The 15,995-nt window shown below is 37.0% G+C and overlaps 1 protein-coding gene across 10 annotated transcripts in view; it reads right to left on the bottom strand.

The window, feature by feature from the left end:
- Window positions 1-4,756, bottom strand: part of AKAP9 (A-kinase anchoring protein 9) — a 168,833-nt gene extending 164,077 nt beyond the window's left edge. For all 10 annotated transcript variants that reach the window (XM_037836629.1, XM_037836631.1, XM_037836632.1 and 7 more), the window contains exon 1: window positions 4,520-4,756. In XM_037836629.1, coding sequence (XP_037692557.1) covers window positions 4,520-4,567 — 48 coding nt within the window. In that variant the 5' untranslated portion in view covers window positions 4,568-4,756. The remainder of the gene's footprint in view (window positions 1-4,519) is intronic.
- Between the last annotated feature and the right edge of the window lie 11,239 nt (window positions 4,757-15,995).

Here is a 15,995-nt window from a genome sequence, read left to right as displayed (position 1 = left end):
AACAACTGATTGTACACTTTGGATGATTGTATGGTATGTAAATACATCTCAATTTAAAAAATGGGGAAAAAAAAAAAAAGCTTGCTAAGTAAAAGTCCATAGCTGCATATCTGTAGGCATTCAAAAATGCTGGTTGAACAAATAAGCAAATAAATTTCTCCAAAGTCTGAAGCTAATGCAGTATTATAAAGTCACCCAAAAATCAGATGCAAAACAACCTAAATAAGTAAAATTTCAAAAATGCTGTAGTGTTTCCAAATTTAAATTTTTAAGGGGTTCTAACCAACTGAATAAGATGCTCGATTTTTAATTTTAGTGGAACCTTGTTGGGAAATAAATATTAGTATTGCTATTACATGATTACTTTTTCTAACTTCTACATTAGAAATGTGATTACACCTTTCTATTGAAATTTACTTAATTTCAACAATCAGTAGCTCAAGAAAGATAAAAATTTTCCAGTCACAGTTTAATTCTTACTACAAAACTTTTTATAAAAATACGTGCTTGTTTTGCTTGAAAACAAATTTTCTGCCCCTATCTTGGTCATACTCAGAATATTTAGATGTATCCTATCTTTCTCATATTCTCTTTTCCACGTGCTATCATTCAACATTCAGTTTCTCTTACAGGACACCAGAAACCTCCTTGCTAAGTCTCCCTTCATTGAATCATAGGGCCTTTTATCCCATTCATTTCTCTGCCCCTGTCTCTGGAATTTCCTAGATTCTCCTCAGAGACCTTTGTTTAATATACACTTCAAGAAGCCTGTCCTGCTCATTCTTTTCTCCATATTCTCTCTCTTAACGCCCACATTCTAAGAACCATGTTTTTTCCAGCAAAGCCTGAAGGTCATGGATTACAGTTTTAAAACCACAGGCAACGAACCAATGTAATAAATGTTGATCAAGGTATCAAACTGCTGCATCCACTCTGAAAACTAAGTTTAATTTACATCACATATAAGAGTATTTTAAAAAAAAACAGAAAGTTTAAAAGAAACAGGAAGGGTGAGCAACTTTCTTAATGGTGGAGCAGTGTGTCTGAAATACGCAAAGAACAATTTTACATCATTACTAACTTTCTATCAAATGGAACCAGTAACTGAATAACTAACCTAATATACAGCTTTCATGTAGCAATGTCCTTTTTTGTTCACAACAGTCAATTCTCTTCAAACTGAAAACACTCATTAAACAAACAAAAATTATATAATTATCAAGCTTCTGAATACAACAGGCAAAATTTTTTTATTACTCTTAATAATTATTTGACAAATAATGCCAATTTATAAAATGCTAAACACTTCGTCTCAAGTTTTGGTTTTACTGGATTCTGCTACAGATTAAATAGAACTTAAAAAAAAAGTATGTCTAATATATATTTATAGGAGTAAAAGTTTTATACTAAATACACAACTATCCTCTAAAAAAAAGTATGTCTGATATAAATCTACAGGAGTAAAAGTTTTATGCTAAATACACAACTATCCTCTAATTTTGTTCACTAATGTTACAATACTTTCTTTAAATAGTGTTGTAAATAATTTTACTTGGAAAAATTAAGTCATTTAAAGTGGAGCTGGAACAGTTTGGTTCAATACAAGGACAGTCTACGCACTGCTGTCCTGGTCAGCACGTTGTAAATGGGTCAGCCAAGCTCTGAAAATATTTACTTAATAATGCAGTAATGTCTCAGTTCTCCATGGGTCAGGCTTCTTGCAACATCAATACTCAGGACATAGCTGAGAACCCAGGACATAGGTGAGAATAGTAAACCAACAAACCTCCAAATAGTGAAAAAATAAATAAAAAAAAATAAAGCTCACGCATCAGGCTCTAACAGCCCTTGACTTTTTACAAACCATCCCATCAAACTCAGTTATCTGTGCTCTCTAATTACAGCAAATCTAAAACAACAAATTAGGGAAAGAGACAGAAGAAGGGAAGCAAGGCAAGGCGAGCATGTCCTTAGCAATGATAAATGATAGCAAGGAAGGAGGGAAAAGAACAACAAAAAACAAAAAAGAGATCTTTAAATATCTAACTTTATATAATACAAGCAGCACAAGTTACAGTTCCAAGACTACATAAAGTGAGAGCTGTTAGAAAACTGACTTCTGATTAAGAGAACTTTGGAATACTGTCATTAAATTACAACCATGCTAACATGTACGACTCATTAGTCATTCTGCTCATTCATTCATAAAGCAAATATTTATTTATTGAGTACCTACTATTTGATAGGTATTATGCTGGGCTGCGTTAGTAGTGTAATATTAACAGCTTTCTTTGTAAAATATTCTTAAAGATGATGCAGCAGCATTTAACACATTTTAACAAATGTAAAAAGATCACCCAAAATCCTACTACACCTCTTCTCTCATTGTTCTTATTATCCAGTATCTGTCTCTCCCATTAAACTGAAAGCAGGGACTAGGTCAACACCTCTATATTTCCAGCTCTTGGTATAAAAAAATAGGAATTCAACATAGGCTTGCTGAATGACTTCACATTTATAATACAAAGTATTTCAGTCCTAACTTGCAAGCACAGATAATAATATATGCACTATTTTTATGATGCTGTTTTCACTCTATTTTCCATGTTCCTATCAGTCTCCAACATTTTAATGGCTGCATAATATGCCATTCCCTTTAAATATCTGAGAAGATGATTCTCCTAATGTTGTCTTTGAAGGTTGTTTCCAGTGTTTTCATATTACATAGCTAATTCTGCAGCAGATATACCTTGCCTTATAAACCTCACATATCTATTTCTCAATGGAAATACTGGACTCAACTCTAGAAGATAATCTTCTACAATAAAAAAATTAAAAGAAAAAGATTTTTTTTATGCCAATAGATAGAATTTTAAAAGACAAAAACAAAACAAAACAAAAACCAACAACAACCCACATTCACACAAAGAAACTAGAATTCTATTCTGCCATTTCAATTACTGTGGCAAGCAATTTAAATAAATCCCCTAGCTACTATGAGATGTTACGTCCAAACTATACTCTGCAGGACTGCTTCACATACATTTAGGAACGATACTTCTGGGGCAGGCAGTTAAAAATCTGAGGTAATAGACAAACAAGACATAATCAGTCTAATTAGAATTTCAATGCTTTTGGAAGGGACTGCACACTTTACGTCTATTTCCTTGGCTGCACAGAGCTTGCTTCAGACCCTCAGGGTTGCACAAAATGTAAATAACTTAGGGATTCTGCAGATACTCTCATTTCCCTTCCCCCCATTTATATATTCTAAAGTAATAATTTACCTGGGTACATATACACACTTTAGCCTTGACTTTTGATAGTGGGATCTTATGGATTATGAAGCTAATTAACATATTATTCATTTAACAGTCTTGCGCTGAGCATCTACTACTGCATCTCTGCAATACGGCCTTTTGTTGATTACCAAATTATTGACCCAGTTTCCTTTGTCTGTTTATACCGGAGGAGAGCAGGGAGAAAGGAAAAACAGCTATAATTTAATTGTGATTCAAGTAGGATTGTTAACAATTACCTCGGATAAGGAAATTAGAATATAACCTATAAAAGGTAACTTCACTGTAGAAAGCCTCTGAGGCCAAGAAATATGCTCAAATATTAACTTTTTAAAAGAAACATGCTACTTAATTTATATTTTGTCTGTCAAATTTTTCATAAAGCCCTCAAATGAGGGATACCTGTGTATAATTTTGTATTGTGCACTTTACAAGCTTTCTCATACACACACACGCATAAAATCAGGATTCACCAGATACACACACATATACGCACATATACAATAAACCGTTGAAGTATTTTCAGCAGGAATTCTATAGATGTCGCTTAGAATAGGGAACCTGTCGTCCCCAGAATTCCAATCACCGACTGCATCAACATTCCACACAATACAAAAGCGCATGCCATGACAAAGACCTCCAAACACAAATATACAAAGCACGCTTAAAAAACGTCCCTAAAGCGAACTTCACAGCTGGCACTTGTGGCACACTCAATTCACTGCTGTGGCAGCTGTCACAGGCCAATCACCCACACCCAAGAGTGCCAGCGTGCCACCTAAGGAAGTCAAGCTGATGATTAGGGCACAAATCCCCTACCGAATAAAGAAAAGCTCCAAATCCCCAACGTGGAAAACACAATGCCTGCACCACCCAGAGAACTCCCTTAAAAAAAAAGAAAGAAAGAAAAGTGAAAGGTTGGAGATTTAGGAGCAGTAAATACCAGCTTATAACAGCAATAGAGTAAAAGAAGGGTTTCATTTGGACAATCACGAGAAAGGAGCCATCAGATCCAATCATCACGGAAGTATCATTTGTTAGGTAGTACCACGAAGCTTTCTTACTATTGAAGAGGGTGGCGAAAGGGAAATAAAGCCCCTGCAGCACCTCTCTCCCAGGCAGCGCACTCGGGCTGCTGCGATCTCCGTTTCCCAGGCCCCCTCCTACCCTTCCCAGCCGCCGCCTCCCACCGCGGGCCCGGCTGCCGCCGGCTTTCCTACCTTCGCTTTGCCGGCCTCCAGCTTCTTCTGTCTCTCCTCGTCCTCCATGGTCTCTGCGGGGAAGGGTGGGGGAAGACAGGGAGGGATCGGGGATAGAAGGGAGAGGTCGGTTCAGAAGGAGGGATAAGCAAGCTCCGGGGCCCAAGGAGCAGGGCTGAGCCCGGCACTCCCCACGTCCGCAGTCGAACAAGTCTCCGCGCTCACAGGCGGGTTGCCCTCGGCCGCACGGGTAGCGCCGTCACCGCCGCCGCCATCTTCGTCTCCACGTAAACACACGGCGGGACGCGGGTTGGGGCGGGGGGCGGTGCGGACGTCTGTCCGCGCAGTCGCCGCGAGTCCCGCCGGGCCAGGCAGGTGCGCCCGTAGCCCCGCCCCACCCCGCGCGGGACCGCGGGGGCGACCCCCACCCGAGTCCAGGAACCAGAGGGAGAGAGCGCCCCTCCAGCCCTGACCCGTTCTTGTCCTTCCTTGAGGACGAACAGCTCCCAGGTGGCGGCCGGCCTGGGGGAGGAGAGAGCGGATGGGCAGGGGGCATCCGGCCTGATTCCCCACTCACCGTTCTAGGGACTCTGTGGTCGCTTTTAAAATATTGAGTTTTTCAAATTACAAAAATAATAGATGCCCGATGGTGAACTTAGAGAACACTGAAAAGTCCAAAGGGAAAAGGTGGGGGGTCGGGGGCCGTCACTTTTTCAACCTGCATTGACTCCTCGACTCAAGGGGTTGGAAGAGCAGTCAGTTGCTCTCATTAATTACGGTACTTCCTTAGCCTGAAAGCCCCTCCCTCTTCCCACACTGGTACCCTCCCAGTCTCCTAATCATCCTTCAAGGCCTACCTGAGATGCCACCTCTAAATAGCTTTTCTTATTTCTGTTATTCCCTCCACCGCAATGGGGATGTTTCCAGTCATAGCTTATTCTTCTATGCCCCCCAACCCTACTCTCCCCTTAGAGTTTCCCCTTAGCCATGGTGTTCTGAAACGGGCATGAGCTTCAGAAGCCTGGGGTGGGGACAAAGCCAGTCTGCACTAACTTTCTAGTTTCAATGACCTGCAACAAGTTACCCATCCTCCCAGAGCTCCAGTTTGTGCATCTGGAATTTTTGGAAGGATTACTAGGATTAAATGAATTAATTTATGTGACTTCCCCTGGCACATTAAAATGAGCACAATTAATGTCAGTTTTATTTCTCATTGTATTTCTTTTATGTATTCTGATGATATTTGAATACTTTGTGTACTTCTTAGTAAATCTCATACTTTTGGCTCCTTGGAGACAGAGACTGTCTTCCTTGTCTTTGCACTACAAAAATGACAGTGCTTTGCACCCAATAAACACCTGTTGGATTGAATTGTGCCGCGTTTATAAACTGAGCATTACACTCTTTCTTTTTCTCCCCACATCTGTTCCCTCAATGCTTCCTTTTTTCTCTCCAGTCTCTTATCTTCAAATCTATTCCTAGGGTGAACTACACATTTTAAGGTCTCAAGTTGATTACTTTGTTGATCATGTTTCTTCATTGTTATGAGCTAGGTTGGACTGAAAAATTGGTAGGTGTGAACTAAAATAGGCCAAGAATTCAATTGTAGAAGTGGTTTTAAGTGAAAATTGGGGGGTAAAAAAAAGAAAAAGGGAGAGACTAAAGACCTTAAGTCTGCCACTAACTGAAGACTAGATTTAAATAGACTTGATTTAGAAATGCTTAGATTTTTTAAAAAGTTTTATTTCAAGATCCACAATGTGTACATATTTGTTCTAGTTTGTAACACCCAATTACATATTGTTCTGTTATCTTAATCTGAATTGGGAACTGAGTGAGATTAGACATTTTATTGTAAGAATAAAAGAATTGAGATAATAAAAGGAGAAGGGACTTGCTCAGTCATTGTGCCCGTTTGAATGTATTGTGTCCCCCAAATGCCATTATCTTTGTGGTCTTGTGGGGCAGGCATTTTGGTGTTGGTTAGATTTGCTTGGAGTGTGCCCTACCCAGCTGTGGGTGATGATTCTGATGAGATGTTCCCATGGAGGCATGGCCCCGCCCATTCGGGTGGGCCTTGATCGGTGGAGCCATATAAATGAGCTGACTCGAGAGGGAACTGAGTGCAGCTGGGAGTGATGTTTTGAAGAGGAGCAAGCTTGCTAGAGAGGAACGTCCTGGGAGAAAGCCGTTTTGAGGCCGGAGCTTTGGAGCAGACGCTGGCTGTCTTCCCAGCTAGCAGAGGTTTTCTGGACGCCATTGGCCATCCTCCAGTGAAGGTACCCAATTGCTGATGTGGTATCTTGAACGTTTTGTGGCCTTAAGACTGTAACTGTAGCGAAATAAACCCCCGTTTTATAAAAGCCTGTCCATCTCTGGTGTTTTGCATTCTGCAACATTAGCAAACTGGAACAGTCATCCATCAAGCTAAGAGTAGAGCTAGGACTAGAACCAAGTGTTCTAATAGTGCAGTGAATTAAATACTGCTTGGCTTGACGGATTATGGTTATAGATTCTGATTGCCTAAGAGAAGGAAGTTCCAGGCTATCTGACAAGATATTCCTGTTCATTAATGGATAGTGTTTTCTCAGTGACTAAGGAAGTCAGCTATTTGTGCCTGTATGTGCTGAAAGTATTGAAGAGCATCTAAAGCAACAAGATTATTTAAATGTTTCCCTTCACTAATAGCAGACAAGTCAAACACAAATCTGTTTTATATATATTGGGTGCTCAATAAATGTTGACTGTCATTCATGTTGACCTCCATTAGAAGGGTAAATACATGGCACTAGTGCTCTGACTCCTCCTATGGTACTCATTCATTGTTGTCATTCATTCATTCATTCATGTCATTCATCTGAGAAGATGATATTTAAGCAAAGACTTGAGAGAGATAAGAGAGTGAGCCACTGGATAAGTGACGGTATAGCAAGTCCAAAGGCCTTGACTCTATAGCAGGTCTGGTGTGTTAAAGGAACAGCAGGAGGTGAAGGTGGCTAGAGTGGAGTGAGTAAGGAGATCAGGTCAGAGAAGTAACAGGGGTCAGGTCCTATTTGGTTCTGAAGATCATTGTAAGGACTTTGGCTTTTACTCTGTATCAGAATGGGGGCCATTAGACAATTTTCAATAAAGGAGTGACATAATCTGGCTTATGTTACTAAAGGCCATCTGGTTGCTGTGAGGAGGATAGACTGGGGGGGAGGGATCAGTTTGGATGCTGTTGTATCAATCCATACAAGAGTTGATGGAAATTTAGACTATGGTAGTGATGATGGAGGTGATAAGATGTGATCAGATTCTGGATATCTTTTGAACATAGAACTAATTGCACCACAGGAGTTAAATATTGAATGTGAAGTTTAAGACAAAGGGAGGAATCAAAATTGACTCCAACATTTTTGGCCTCGGCAACTGAAGTGATAGAGTTGCCAGTAACAAATGGGGAAGAGCATATTTGCAGGAGATGAAGAGTTCAGTTTTAGAGATGATAAATTAGAGATATATGTTAGGCATCTTAGAAGTGATGTCAAATTGACACTTAAATATCTGAGTCAGGAGTTTAGGAAAGAGGTCCAAGTTAGAATTTGAAAGTAGTCAGCATATAGATGATGAAGTTAAGGTATTGGATGAGATCATCTAGGGCCACACTAACCAATACAGCAGCCATTATCCACACGTGAATATTGAGCACAGGAGATGCGGCTAGTCTGAATTGAGATATGCTGTGAATTTAATACACACTGGAATTCAAAGGCTTAGTATTTTTTTAACAAGAGCTTAAAATGTATCATTAATGTGTTTAAATTGATTACATGTTGAAATGATAACACTTTGGGTATACTGGGTTAAATAAAATACATATTAATTTCACAGTTTATTTTTACTTTTTTAATGTGACAAGTAGAAAATTTTAAATCACATATATGGCACATTTGTGGCTTACATTATTTTTGTATTGGACAGTCTTGCTCTGGGGAGCAAGTTTAGATAGAGAAGTGATACAATGAGTCTTGGAGCACTCCAACTCCAAGAGGGAGGGAAGGTGAGAGAAATCAGCAAAGGAGACCAAGAACACTGGATAGCTAGATAAGAGGAAAACCAATAGCAAAGCGAGGCCTGAGAAATAAAGGTGAGAGCCATTGGAGACCTCCATGGAAGTCATCGCAAATCAATCATTACACTGTTTCCTATTGAGTGCAGACACTGCCTCAGTATTCTTTTCAATAAAAGGCCCTCTGGCAATCACTTCCAGTGGACCTGAAATGAAACAGGAAATGGAATCTATTTGCCATCCCCGACTGGAGTTACATTTTAGGGATGCTCCGATTATAATATCTGTAAAAATCATAATTTAATTAAACTACACTTCCTTTAGTATTGACTTGCCTTCTCAATAGTGAGAACACTGCATTACACTTATTTTCCCAGAGGAATTAAATTCAAGATTCTAAAGGTACTTTTTATATTTTCCATTTAAATAATGCTAGTTCCTTATTTGCAAGGAAGCAAACTAGTGTATGCAGAGTACCTATTACGATCAGAAAACAACAGTTAGTGCCAATACTATTGTTAAATCACATTTGAGAAGCTTTTCCCAATTTTCACAAACTGGTCTGGTACAGACTGTCAGTCATTCGTTTTAGTTGCCAATATTTATCACTAGACCTTGACCTCACTAAAGCTGCTGCAGCAATTGAGGAAATTCCTTAGACTCTTTAATAGAGACAGAAGATGGTTCTTCTGTTCCAAATTCTCTGGGACAATATATACATCCTAAATTCAGGAGGAGAGACATTACAGTTTGTCTTTAGCTTTTCTCTTTGGATTAAATAATTTTTCTTTGACCCTTACTTATATGGTCTATTTAAAATATATATGATCATTTTTGTTGCCATACTCTAGATCTTTGCCAAATTCTATATAACTCAAACCAAGTGGTTGTCATTAAATATCTTGACTACTTGTATCACCATAACACAAATATCTTGTTTCCTACATGCTTTATGTGTCTCACTTATTTTAATGGCACTTCTACACAATTGACTTATAAACCTCATGCTTCATTTAAATACAGAAATATCTTCCCCTTACAATACCAGTTTTCCCTCTTCTTTAGGTTTTGACTTGCTGGAGTTGTTTTCATCTGAGTAAATTATCAATATGAAACTCAGTCATGTTCTTGTTATGAATCTCTGAACTGTACATAGGCTTTCTGAATTTTAATCCAGTTCTTTAAGGCATTCCACCCACTGGTGAATGCTGAATCTTGTTACAAAATCATTTAAAATGTTACCTCGTACAGAGTTAAGTTCCTTCAAATGTCTCATCAATGACTTCTTACAAACAGGCATCCATTTTCCTTAGTTTTCAAAAGTATTTATTGTGAACTGAAATTCCAAGGATTTTGCTTATTACCTCCTTCAATTTTTCTAAGTCTTGATTAATAGCATGGAGGATCCCATTAAATGGTCCCATGTTAATAAAATGATTCAGAGACCAAAATCACCCAGAGAAAGCTTTCATCTATGATTTTTCTGCAAACTCAAATAGAATAATATTCTACTTAGTTGTTTCACCATCTTGTCTACCTTCAGGGCTTTCCTTGTACAAGACATAGCCAGCTACCATTTCCACTGAACATTTCCCACCATCACTTGCAACACAATCTGCCCAAAACTGTGTTCAAGGACTTCCCTTCAAGTGACACCACTTCCAAATTTCTCTATTTCGGATCATGACCATCTTCTAGTCTCCTAAACTTGAAATCTTGGAGTCAGTTTTGATGTCTCTCTACCTTACTCTCCATATCTTATCAGCAACTAAGTCATTTACTGTTTTCTTTCCCAGAGTCTCTTGATCCCTTCCCAGCTTTTCCTTTCCCATTACCACCATGGTAGACCAGATCCTCATTATCTCATATTTGGAAAATTTCAAGACTCCAAGATGGTATGTCTGCTTTACTCCTTCCCATGGCATTTCTGTCCTCATAACTGTCAGATTAGCTTTCTAAGACACAACTTTCACTAAATCATTCCGTTGTAAAATGACTTCCTACTACCCATAAGATGAACTTCAAATTCTTATAGCTTCATTCAAGGCAGACCATAATTTGTCCCATTTATGTAGCCCTAACTCCACCTCCCGCCTCACCAAATCCCCACTTTAGTCAGATGGGGCTTGCTGGGCTTCCTATGCACCCATTGCTCAGTCACATTTTATACAATGTCAGAAATCCATACACAATGTCATAGTCTTTATGAGACAAATATTTATGGGATACACAATTGAGCTTATTTTGCAAATGTGGCTGGTGCCTGTGGTAATTAGGGTTAAGCTGAAGAAAAAAGAAGACATTAAGTGCCAAAACCAAAAATGATTATTTTTACTAATTAATATAGGTGAAAGGTATATAAATGAAGAAAATAGGAGGAAACATAGTACTTCCTCCTTTTTGTAGACAAAGAAACTGGAGGACTGAAAGGTTACATGATTTGCCCAAGTTTCCATGGTTGGCTAGAAAAGTCCTAGATAGACTAGAACCCAGACCTCCTAATTCAAGTCTTACTCCATTTTGCTAAACTGATTCTCAAAAAAAAAAAAAAAAAAAAAATCAGTCCTAGAGTTTTAAAAGAATAAATATACACTTATAGAATGTGTTAAATAAAACTTATGACAAATTTGTTAGCGTCAAGATTCCAAAAGAGAATTCATAACTTATGAAACTAGTACTCGTTTGAAGTAGCTTATAATTTAATGAAGGGTTAAAGAAACTTAAGGTGTTAATATTATCATAGAATGAAATTATAAGCCTGCAACTGATTACTGCATAATAGGATATATACTAATTCTAGATATCCAAGGTTTTTCATACTGCTAAGCAGTTACTGAATATGAACTAAATGAAGTTCCAAAAGGTTTTTATCAAGGTGCATTCAGTTTAAATATGAAAGGAAATTTCAAGTAATTAATATTTCATTGTCTCTTATGTTTCAAACAAGAGTCTGTAAAACTAAGTATACACTCTACTTACAAGTTATTTCTTAAGGAAACTGCCCAGAGTGCTATGACTTCGGCTGATTTTGAGTGAAACTAATCATTTTTCCTGGGCTACAAATGTTTGGACCACTGATAAAGCTGGAAAATAGGAGGAAACAGTGGTATATGTACCACATTTTATAGAATGTGACTTCCTGTGACTTAGTGTGCCATAAAATTCTAACCAATTGTGGCACTCCATTTTTTAATGGTGATATATGTACTTAAACACATTATCCTCGGGAACTAAGATGCCTTGTGAATTATGACATCTCAGTTCACTAGAGCTCAGGCATGGTTCCAGTTTTCCATGGGACCGGCTATCCTTCCCGGTCTTGGAACTGCCTGGAATAACACTATGACTCCGAAGATAAGGTCCTAGGCCACCTTACATCCCACACTATGTTCTTGCAAAAAACCTCTGTTGCCAAAAACGACATTGGCATGACTTTTCTTTGCATCTTTAAGGAGCCTAACAAATCAATCTTAAGTAAACTATATGCTGTTAAAAATGAGGAAAATAATACAAAACATTTGAACTCTTTCTATATCCTCAGGATTAATATGTATTTTGATATTGTTTTCTATTCTTCCATCCTTCACCCAAGAATCTAGGAATAAAACTCGCCACTGTGAAGATATGTAAGGTCATTCTAAATGTGTTTATATATGCCTGTGTGTGTGTAGTAGTAGTAGTAATAGTAGTCTATAAAACTTCATTAACGAAATTTTATCAGTCAACAATCATCATCACAAACATCTCTTTCTAATCTAATGATTAGAGTACCATGTAGAACTCTGCAGCAATGATTTACTAAAAGCTACCCTGAAGGCTGAAAGGGCTAATGTGTTAGAAGGAATTAAATCTGACACTATGCTGACAAATAAACTGAGCTATGATATACTATGACTTTTTGAAAGAAAATATCTCTAAATTCCTTGTTTAGAATACAGAATCTCAAAGCCTAAAGACAGATTTATGATTCAGAGTTGTAAAGTTTGTTGATAATTCTTTACAAGAATGAGTCTAGCGTTTATCTTTAAACATTTCTATAGTAGCAAAACACAAACAACAAAAATCTAGACATTTTGTTAATATCTGGATTATATTTGTTGATTTCTTGATTTCATGCCTTCTGCAGTGGTTTGCAAACTGTAATGCAAATATATGAAAAAAAACTGTAATGTAAATATATGAATTCCCTGGAGTGCTTATTAGAAATGTAAATTCCCAGATGAGCAGGTCTCTGAGGAGACCGAGAATTCTGCACATTGAACAAGCAGCCTAGGTAACAAGGCTTCTATTCTATGAGCAATCATCTACCAAATACGTACCAACCCAGACATAAAATTATAATTTCCTTTTCACCATTTTAGTTATAGTTTTGTTATAGAATTTTTATTAGGGAAAATGTATATTTAAGCTAATTCTTAATAAGGGAAGCACATCTTTAAATAATAATTAAGTTTCGAAAAACAAGCAAAAGATATTCACAGAGGGAGAACTGTAAATAGTACTTTAACATACGAAAAAATACTAGACCTAGCTCATAATAAGACAAATTCAAATTTAAACTACACTCAGAAATCATTTTATGCATATCAGATTGGCAAAAATCCAAAAATTTTACAACACACTCTATTGGCAAGGCTGTGGGGGAAACAGCTACTCTTAGATATTGCTGGTAGGAATGCAAAATTGCACAATCCTGTCAAGGGAAATTGGCAAAAACTAGCAAGATTATGTTTGTCTTTGCTCTTTGATCCAGTAATCCCATTTCTAGAAATCCACCCCAAAGATATACTAGCAAAAATACAAAGTGTTATACAAACAAGGCTATTCATTGCAGAGCTGTATACTGGCAAAAGACTGCAAACAAACCAGATGTCCATCAATAGAGGACTGGTTGAATAAACTATGGTAGATCTACACATGGAGCACTTTACAACTGTGAAAAAGAATGGAAACAATCTCTATATCCTGATATGGCAAACTCTCCAGAATGTATTATTAAATAAAATAAACAAGGCATAGAACAATGCTTGTAGTGGGCCCGCTTTCATGTAACAAGTATGAGTATATGCATGTGTATATATGTATGCATTTGCTTATATTTTCAGAAACAATGGAAACATAAATCAAACACTTTAAAAAAGTAGTTACTTGTAAAGGGAGGGATAGAAGGGACAGAGATGTAAAACGACTTCTCTGAATGTACCTATATGCAATGTCTTACATAAATTAAAAACAAAATTAAATCAAAATGGGGAAAAAAACAATTCCCAACCCTCCCTCCCCCCCAAAAAAACTTGAAATGATCCCTACTGTGTACCAAGGTGGATTACATAACTGCACTAAGGAAACATAAATGTAGAAGGAATGATAGAATTAGAAAATAACCATTTGCAAACTACAAATACATAATGGATCTGGACAACATTTATCAATGGATGCTAAAACCATCAGTTGAAAGACCAATGGGGAACTTTATAATGAAAGGATCAGGCTACACCATCTGAACCCACTGATCCAACTTATCACCACTGAAAGTGGGACAACCAGACATTATGTGCCTCATGATGTGATACAATAAGAATTACAGTACCACCACCAGTGTAGTATTCTTGCCTTAAAATATGAACCTGAATCTAATTAAGCCTCTAAATCTAACACTAGTTTATAGAAAATCCAAAAGGTAGAAGAATAAGTTAAGAGACACCAGAAGAAAGGAATCATTCAAATACCAGAATGTGAGATATTCTATTTGACTAATTCTATATGACTGATTTCTCTAAATGAAGGGGTAAAGGGAACAATCCTAGAATAAAAGAGACATAGGATATCTGATCAATTGAGGTTTATGAACATCATTTGGATTGTTTCAAACAAACAACTGAAAATCTACATTTTGGAGACAATCCAGGATATTTGAACATGGTCTAGGTACTGGAAGTAATGTTAATTTTAATGGCAAGATGGATATGTAAAACATACCAACATAAAATAATAATAATAAAGGTAGTGTTTATAGAATAAATTTTATAGTTCAAAAGGCATTTATTCTGTTAGAAGAGCTCAAAATTTCCAATTCCCTGCCCTTACATACAATAGTATTTTCTCTAGTATGATATTCATTAGCTGTAAAGTTTTTGGTTGATTGTGTTGCCAGCCAATATTTTATTTTCCTTTTATTTATAAGAATATTCATGGTTTGAACAACTTTCAGAAAACTAGGCACATAAATATACAACTCATGTGTATGCATGTATTTTTAAAAACATGTTGCACTTTATATATTGATTTATATATATATATAAGTAACAATTACAAAATTTGTCCTTGTCTCTGATATGCACATCTGATTAGCTTTGCATACTTATACACTAAGGAATATGGATTTGCATATCAATGAAATTCAATCTTGCATAGAGTGACCAAGGGCTCATTTTTTTTTTAAAAAAACAGCTTAAGTATGAAGACATAAAATTGGAAACTTGAACATGCTCTCTATTATCACTATTGCTGTACTTTTCATGATTGCTTTTCTCCCTATTACTTGTTCAGTTAATGAAAAATATGAATTGGATTTTATTAAATTTCTTGTGATAATTTTTGTCCCATGTATTTAAATCTAAATTATTGAAGCAATCACTGAAGTCACTAAGAACTAGAGATGAGAAAGTAGAGAAAACTATAAATCCACAGAGGCTGTATACAATTTTGATCTATTCTCTTTAATCTCAAATGTTTCGTGTTTGATGATTTATGTAAATTATATCTGCACAATACAAGCTATGCAGGAGATTTAATGCAGCAATCTAGAAGACTCGAGCAGAACAAACAACTGAATTCTCTAATACCTTTCAAGTATCCACTTTCATTTTTTTTTAACAAAACTAAAACTTAAGAGAATCTTTTATATTTTCTGTAATAAAACCTCTATCTTTTGCTTTTTTCCTTATTTCTCTTTCATATCTCAAGTAAAACCTTTCTAATGTGCACTTTAGAATCATAGTCTCAAAATCCCATATCTGCAAACTTTTCTCTGAGCTTTACCTTCACCTTCTTGATTTGCTGAAACTCATCTCTACTCTAGCACACTACTTTCCCTGCAGTCCTCTTAAGTGGAGGCTGTTTCTCCCCCAAACCCTTTGTACTACTGGGCCCAGAGGTGGGGTAAGAGTACTCTTGCTCTTTACCATGTTTAAGACTAAGAACGTTTTGAAGCTCCTGCCATCCCTCCGTACTGGTCCCTCATTCATTGAAGATTTTGGACTCTCTCTACTAAACTTCCTGTCTTAATTCTAGGTAATCTCAGTACCCTTATAGATAATCCTTCTATTACTCTGACTTCCCATTACTAGACCTCCTATCTTTCAAAAATATTGTCCTCCATCCTACTTCAGCTTTCCTTTCCTATTGTTGCATTGTAGACCTCAATGTTACTAATATCTGCACCCC

Source organism: Choloepus didactylus, chromosome 5, assembly GCF_015220235.1.
Source record: "Choloepus didactylus isolate mChoDid1 chromosome 5, mChoDid1.pri, whole genome shotgun sequence".
In the NCBI taxonomy this organism is placed as follows: Eukaryota; Metazoa; Chordata; class Mammalia; order Pilosa; family Megalonychidae; genus Choloepus; species Choloepus didactylus.
This window is presented reverse-complemented; position numbering and strand designations above follow the sequence as displayed.